General features: G+C 35.1%; 1 protein-coding gene across 2 annotated transcripts; it reads left to right on the top strand.

Moving 5' to 3' along the window:
- Positions 1-3,984: 3,984 nt before the first annotated feature.
- Positions 3,985-8,107, top strand: LOC149030349 (serine/threonine-protein kinase WNK8-like). 2 transcript variants are annotated; one of them, XM_089142634.1, is made up of 7 exons: positions 3,985-4,085; positions 4,461-4,844; positions 4,989-5,349; positions 5,457-5,677; positions 5,751-5,908; positions 6,008-6,392; positions 6,469-8,107. In XM_089142634.1, exons 3-7 carry the CDS (start codon positions 5,186-5,188, stop codon positions 7,365-7,367), a joined length of 1,827 nt encoding a protein of 608 aa, XP_088998760.1. In that variant the 5' UTR covers positions 3,985-4,085; positions 4,461-4,844; positions 4,989-5,185; the 3' UTR covers positions 7,368-8,107. The 2 variants fall into 2 exon arrangements, with proteins under 2 accessions (XP_088998760.1, XP_088998761.1); XM_089142635.1 differs by having other exon boundaries at positions 3,985-4,844; positions 4,989-5,026; positions 5,122-5,349; positions 6,469-8,106.
- Positions 8,108-8,118: the final 11 nt, after the last annotated feature.

Raw genomic sequence — 8,118 nt, 5'->3', positions numbered from 1 at the left:
TTACCATAAGTAGGGTTGAGGTTATTTAATGGATTAAATCCAATTCATTGTCTTAAGAATCCTAAGGGGTGTAAGGTGAGGTTTGGGCCTATATAAACCCAACCCTTCCTTGCATGTGGTGTGTAAATATAGACATTCCTTACTCACATTATTTGTTTTATAAAGTTCATTTATTTCTTGAGTTGTCTAAGTGTTGTGCTCTAGCTTTTGACTCATTGAAGGGACTAGAAGAACTACCTCATCTTCTAGTTAGAGGTTGCTTTATCTTGGAGGTGGTAGTACGAAGAACCCTTGGTAGTAGTGTTCATCAATTACCTTAAAGACAGCACTCAAGGTGTGACTCAACCTCATCGATCGGTGGTTTGTTCAGTTATAACTTCAAGCTCTTCGGATTTGCTAAAGATCTTCATCTCTCAATTGTATTGCAATTTCATTTTTATGTATTTGAAGAATTTGTAATACAATTATCCCAACAGTTTTTATACACCATTAAGATGTGAAGGACAATAATACATAAAGAAGAAAAAAACAAGCCTGTCCCACTCACAGAAGTAATTATTGAAGGGGACAACTCTACTATTATTCACCTTTTCAATTATGAGAGTACTTCCCCTCCATGAAGAATCAAAGTTATAATTCAAGATGTGAAGCTTTTGATCTCTTCCTTCACCGACATCACATTTTCCCACATTCGTCGCAAGGGTAATGTAGTTGTAGATCAACTGACGAGTCAAGCAACAAAAGCCCAAGCTTCTTTATTTGCTACTAATGTTCCGCCCACCTTGTATCTTTTGGCCTATGTTATAGGATAATCTTGCACGTACTTACTCTTAAGGGTTTAAATTCAAATAAATTATCCTTTTATCCAGAAAAAAATTAATAATAATACATAAAGAATAAGGCTCAATCAATAATTTAGTTGTAGTAAAGGGGGCATCAGTAAATTCTTCCTAAATGATGACAAACCTCAAAGTGATTTGAGGTTTTTGAAAAGTACAAAATGACGTTAATTAATGGAGCTTAACAATCATTAGTAATTTCAAGTAAAGTCTAAGGTTAAATTATTAATTTAAAAATATATATAAATAATAAAATAACAATTAAAATATAGTCAAAGGGAAGTCAAGTTCCTAACCATCCTACGAACCCTCCATTCGCCCATCTTTATTGTTATATCGAGGGAATAACCTATAACCAATGGCGGCACAGCTTGTCAACGTATCTAACCTTCGCATTATGTGAATTTTTTTCTCTTTGTTATAATTATATAAAAATAATTACTCTTCTAATATAAAACATGCCCTACTACTTTTGATTCAAACTTTAGTCATATAAACATAAATGTCAATCAGGGGCGGACCTACTAAGGGGCCGGGGGGGCATGCCCCCCGGATTTTTCAAAATTTTAATTAATTCCCCGAAATTTTGAATTTTTTATATTCATTTTATTCATTTTTCCACTTTATTCTCTTGTCACATGTGAAATGTCACTATTTGGCCCCCCCCAATATTGAGAACAACTTTTAAATGTAAAATAATGGGTATAAAAGTCATCTCTAGTTAATATTTAGTTAAAAACTAACTCCTCAATTCCTATTTATTATCTCCACTTCTCTCTCACATCTTTTCTTCCTATTTATTTTTTTTTTTTTTTGTACAAAGGCGCTTTTTATATATAGGGGTAGGGATATTACATATGCCGCCGGGAAGAGTTGAACCCAAGACCTCTCCACTGAGAGAGAAACAGGTTCCTAACCATCCTACTACTCCTCCATTGGCTTCCTATTTATTCTCATCTCTTTCTATAGACGTGGATTAAAGGAAATTTTTGAAAAAAAATATATTATTAGATATTCAAAATGTCATTTATAATTAGAAAACTAACTCCTCAATTCCTATATTCTCTCATATCTCCTCTCTCTTTTTTTTTTCCTATTTATTCTCTTATGTTTCTTTATTCTTATTTATTCTTCCATTTATCTAAGCGTGGGTTAAAGAAAATTTGGGAATAAAATATTCCCCACAATTAGTACTCTTTTTATTTATCAATTTATTTATTGTTTCTCTTTTTTTTCTTCATTTTTTTAATATTTTATATTTGATTTTATATTCTTTGTTTCTTTATTTTGTCTACAATTTGTGCTATTTGATTTTATATTATAAATAAAATGTCTATAGTTAGTAAGGTAACTAAGTACCATTGTTGCATTTCTTACCTTAAAAAAAAAATTTGGTTTGCATCTATATTTTGTTGAAAAAAACTATTATTATCAATAATTTATCTATTTTTATCAAATATGTGTAGGCCCCACAAAATATATGTGAGTTTATTCCTTAATATAATAAAATAATTCATACGTGGGACCCTCAATGGGTCTTAAGGACCCATACAATATGTGTAACAAAAAACAATTGGTGTTTTCCCAATCTGGACTTCCATTCTTCGCCCCCCAATATTGAATCCTGGTTCCGCCCCTGAATGTCATGAAAGTAAAATTAATCTTTTGAATGAAAATCATAAATAGAGTCTAACTGAAATCTTTGAAAGTAAAGAGGCAATATGAGGGGGGGGTGGGAATTCCTCTGTTGTGTATTGTGTACACATAGATGCCAAACAATAAGCTGAAATTTAAAGTATGATTTCAAATTTAAAAAGTCCAAAATAGGCTTGTAATTATTTTACCTTTTCAACCTATTGTTTGGCATCTATGTGCACTATTGTGCATAGCAGAGGATGTTTTCTCGAAGCACTATGTCTAGACAAATGGTCAAGTCATCTCATACTTAGGTGTATTACATTTATTTTCATTTGGTACATGGCACTTATTCAAATGACCTTATCCATCATATCTGTTACCATATGGAAGTGTCTTGTCTCACCCTTCGCATCCTCTTGCTCACAAAAAAAGGTAATTCGTACAACTGCCCTCTTACGCAAGTGAGCAAGTCCACTTGCCTTCGCCTTCGACAATCCTGTAAGACACAATCTCGGAAACAAAACAAATTAAGAAAAACGATAACATTAATGGAATATTCCACGCTTTTTGGGAAGGGACCTGGTGTACCTTTTTTGTAGCGTGTACCCAACTAGTCCAGTAGTCCTTTAGGGATGCAATGGATCTTAAGGGAAGAGACCTAGGGAAACTCTGCATTTCAAAATAATCATCATTTATAAATACGTGAAACGACACCTTATTAAGGAAAAAATAGTAACAAATTATACGGATCCACTATATTTGGGGTAAAACTTTGGACCATCTAGTATTATCTCATAAATTACATGGCAGTCACATGTAAATTACAAGTTATCTACGGTTAACTTGATGTTAAAATGAATTATAAAATTACCTAAATGACCTTATTTTTATTAAAGAATTTTAAATTACTTAAATACCCTCTAGGTAGAAAAATGAAGATACTACCCCAATTTTGATTCAAGAAATGATACTAATACCCTCACTATAAATGACGATAATACCCCTATTTAACTCATTCAGTGGGTGAGAACTTCACCCATCTTCTTTTATTATATTGCAACATGAAAAGAAAAAGAAAATCATAATAGTTAACATCATCAAAATTGCCAATAAAAGAGATTCCTTGAACCTCCACCTTTGTAGAACTAAAATAGTGGTTGGGTTTTTTATTTTTTATTTTATAGAATTCATGGGAGTAGGTTTTTGCTATCTTAAATGATATTGGAAATTTTTTCCCAAAAAAAAAATGATATTGGAAAAGGCTTTTCAATTGAACTATTTGGAACATAATCGGGATTCACCGACACATTTCAGATCTCTGAAGAGCAATAGAGATAGAAAAATGCCAATGGAAGGATAGTGCAGTGGTTGAAAACTCACCTCTCAATGGAGAGATTGTGGGTTTTACCGGCGGCATATGTAATTACCCCAACCCCAATTTCCCTATATATAAAAACGCTTTTATTACAAAAAAAAAAAAAAAAAAAAAAAAAATAGAGATAGAAAATTGAAATGATGTTTATACAAACAGAAAGACGTTGACGAATTCCCGAGGTAGTTCCGGATTAATCCGGATCGTCAATTGGGGATTCTAAATTCTAATGACAGGTAAGAGTCAAAAGAACTATTTTTGGAATAGACACGATTAGAATGAGTTGATCGTGGAGAGAATGAGCTTTTGAACCAAACAAGTGTTTGATGATCCCTTCTCTTCCGCCTAACATCCAATTTCCACTCTCCAACTGATCCATTTCTTCATACAAGCAGTGTTCTCAGATTCATTTGGTTTCTGCACGTAGAAATCCATTGGATTTGGATTATTATATCTTTAGGGTTTTTGGGTCTTTCGATTTCTTTCCCTAGACACACAACCTCTCCCCCTTTTCCTTGTTGTTTTGATTGTTTGTTCCTCTCACCAAATTCAAGTCCTGTTTTATTATTCTTTTCTTCTTCTTCTTTGTTTTTTTTTCTTCTCAAATGCAGATTTGAAAATCAGAGAAGATGGTTTTGGGTACATGGTCATCGGATTTGGTTTGAGGATGAGACAATCTTATGTCATGGAAGGCGTGATTACGGATTCAGATTCGCTGAAAATGCTCTTTGTCGAATGCCGTTTCCGTCTGAGATCGGCATTCGATTCGTTTTCTGTCGCATCCGAAGCATTTTCAGAGCAAAGCCTTGTGATTCCGATGGGAGTCCAGCGGCAGCTTTGAAAAGTTCCGCTCTTTTTCGCTTTCGATCACTGTCGTAATGAATGGGGGGAGTGGCTCGTTGTTCCCAATTGATGCGCAGCCAAGGAAAATGGAATCGGCGGCCGTCACCGACGACTATTACGTCGAGAAAGACCCAACTGGTCGATATGTTCGGGTATCGTTTCTTATCTCTGCAATGGTTAACTCTGCCAAATTTTCGTTCCAATAACCAGTATCTTCAATTCTATAATTCAGTTTCTATGTTTGATGTTATAATTCAGTCATTCTCTTTGACCCATCTCCTCCTCCTGTCTTTCAGTATGACGATATCTTGGGCCATGGAGCATTCAAGACTGTGTATCCTCTAAGTCACATTGTTGTAATTATTCTGTTATGTTTAGTTGACTTCCTAAAAATGGTTCTACTTTGGTTTCTTAATCCTTTCTTCATAGATACAAGGCATTTGATGAAGTGGATGGAATAGAAGTAGCATGGAACCAAGTGAAGATTGATGATATGTTGCAGTCACCAGAAAACCTGGAGAGATTATATTCAGAAGTTCATCTTTTGAAATCATTGAAACATGACAAAATTATCAAATTCTTTAATTCATGGGTGGATGATAAGAAGAAGACTGTTAATATGATCACTGAGCTTTTCACCTCCGGTAGTCTGAGGCAGTAAGATCTCTCTCTCTCTCTCTCTCTCTCTCTCTCTCTCTCTGTGTTTCTTGTATGGGTTTGTGTTCTATATGCATTTATCGTACATGATGTTTTCTATTAATTAGATACCGTAAGAAGCACAAAAAAGTTGACATGAAGGCTATAAAGAGTTGGGGGCGACAGATCCTCATGGGATTGCATTATCTTCACAGTCACGATCCGCCTATTCTCCATAGAGACTTGAAATGCGACAACATTTTTGTCAATGGAAACCATGGAGAAATAAAGATTGGAGATCTTGGATTAGCAACTGTAATGCAGCAGACTACTGCCAGAAGTGTTATTGGTAACCATTCATTTTATTTGGATGAATTGGTTCTTTGATCCTTTACATCCTATTTTTACAGCTTACGCTATAGGTACCCCTGAGTTCATGGCTCCGGAGCTCTATGAAGAGGAGTACAATGAACTGGTTGACATATACTCTTTTGGCATGTGCATGCTAGAAATGGTTACGTTTGAGTATCCATATAGTGAATGCAAAAATGCAGCTCAAATCTATAAGAAGGTGACTTCGGTAAGTCCGTCCAGCATTGCTTTCTCTCATATTTCAATTGATGGAAAGTTACCAATTATTGAAGGATCATTGGATTTCTTTTTTAAATATGCTTGATAGGGGATAAAGCCTGCTTCTCTTGATAAGGTGAGTGACCCCCAAGTTAAGCATTTCATTGAGCGATGTTTGGCTCCTGCAACAGTAAGGTTGGCTGCAAATGAGCTCTTGAAAGACCCATTCCTCCTAAATGACAATCGAAAGGAACCAATTCGGAGTCCACTGAAGTTGCCATCAAACGTGCACAAGTCTGGAACTCCTCCCATGGACATAGATGCTGATTACAAACAACTTCCTATTAGCAGTTACGCAGATAAAAATAATAGCACTCCATCTTCTCCTACTATGGAATTTCGAAGAATGAATAAAAATGATGAGTTCAGGTTGAGAGGGGAGATTATGGATGATAATAGAATATCATTAATCCTACGTATTGCTGATTCCTCTGGTAAGTAAGTTCACATTGGATATTGGTTTTGTTGTTTAGCTTGTTATAATCTTACCCCAAGTCGTCACATGGACAGGTCGAGTGAGAAACATCCATTTTATTTTCTTTCTTGATGCGGATACTGCACTTTCAGTTGCCAGCGAGATGGTTGAACAGCTTCATTTATGTGATCAAGATGTGGCTTTTATAGGTGAGTTAATTGATTACTTAATTGTGAGACTTGTACCAAGTTGGAAGCCTTCATCTGATTATTCATCCAATGGAGTGAGTCCTGAAGGATCTTTAGTACTTAGGACGGATAAGGACTCAATGCGATCTCATTGGGATTCAGCACCAATTAGTCCTCCTGCTGAATCATCGATTGAGAAAGAGGTTTTATCTCAATCATGTGGTAGTCCCATTGAGGGTTGCATACTAGAAGTTGATACAACTAACTCATATGCAAGATATGAACGAACTATGTCGCATAGTGATATTATTTCCACTTCAAGTCTAACCAACAGAGAAGATCAAGAGTCTGGAGCATCAATTTTTTCAGATATTACGGACTATGCTGCCACAATATGTTCATTTACTAACAATGATAGAATGGTAGAATGTGCTGATTATAACGTCGATGGAGGCTGTAAAAGTTCAATTGAGTATGGCTATGAGATGGATTTGGGTCTAGAGGAGTGCGACGGATGTAAAATGAAAATAGATGATCCCAATATTGGTGAATGTATAGTAGCAAATGAATTTATGAAGAACCCAAAGATCCCTATTGATGCCACTTCGAATGGTTTGAGTTTGTCAAACATATGTTCTTCCTTGTCTCTCTCGGCTAAAGATGAAGATGCTGAACTGCAGTTGGAGCTTAATGCGATTGAATCACAATATCAACAATGGTATAACGAACTCTCAAGGATGAGGGAAATGGCTTTGGAGGAGGCTAAAAAGAAGTGGATGACAAAAAAGAAATCAATGAATTCTTAGTCCCAAGATTTGGTTGTTAAATGTGCATGTACTTGAAAGTTTACCTGTGATTTTCATGGATGTTTTATAAAAACATTTTTATTATTGAAAAAAATATTTGTAGTTCAGTTTTTAATTGTTTTCTGTATATGTTCTTTTTGTGGATGATGTTCAGAAGCCGTATGGGTGGCTGAGAGAGAAAAGTGTGTATTTCGATGCTCCCTTTCTATCATTAGGTTGTCACTCTGTTTCTGTTGCTTTCTGGTGGTTACAAGTCTTCAACTGAACTGGAGAGACCTTTTTTTGTCAAGAGATTTCTTCATTACTCAAAGACATTTGAGGAATCTCTAACCGAGACAGAATCTATTTTGCTTAATAAGGTAGTGATCTGTTTATCTTTTCACATCTGATAGTATCAATATCTTTCTTCCAATGACAAATGGTATCAAGCTCTGAAAAAATGACACTAACAAGCTTTAAAATTTAAAGGAAAAGTTATTGATTAATTTTGGGTATGAGCATCTCAAATCATTGGTGAACTTGAGGAAATGTCTTGTGATTAATACACATGGGAATCAATATGAATAGCAGAAAAGAAACTGTTAAAGAAGGTGCTAAAAATAACAAAAGGAGAGTGTGTATTATACCCACTGTCTACATCATTTTCAATACTTTCATTTAAGAAATCCGTCTTCGAAGTTCTAATAAAAGGAGGAGAAGATTTGAACAGCCTGTTTGGCTAATGAATAGCTAATGCCTCCACCACTAGAGC

This window comes from Hakea prostrata, chromosome 1, assembly GCF_041222555.1.
Source record: "Hakea prostrata isolate BN-2017 chromosome 1, UWA_Hpros_2, whole genome shotgun sequence".
NCBI classification, from domain to species: domain Eukaryota; kingdom Viridiplantae; phylum Streptophyta; class Magnoliopsida; order Proteales; family Proteaceae; genus Hakea; species Hakea prostrata.
The sequence above is the reverse complement of the archived record's forward strand: the minus strand, read 5'-3'. Positions and strand labels throughout refer to the sequence as shown.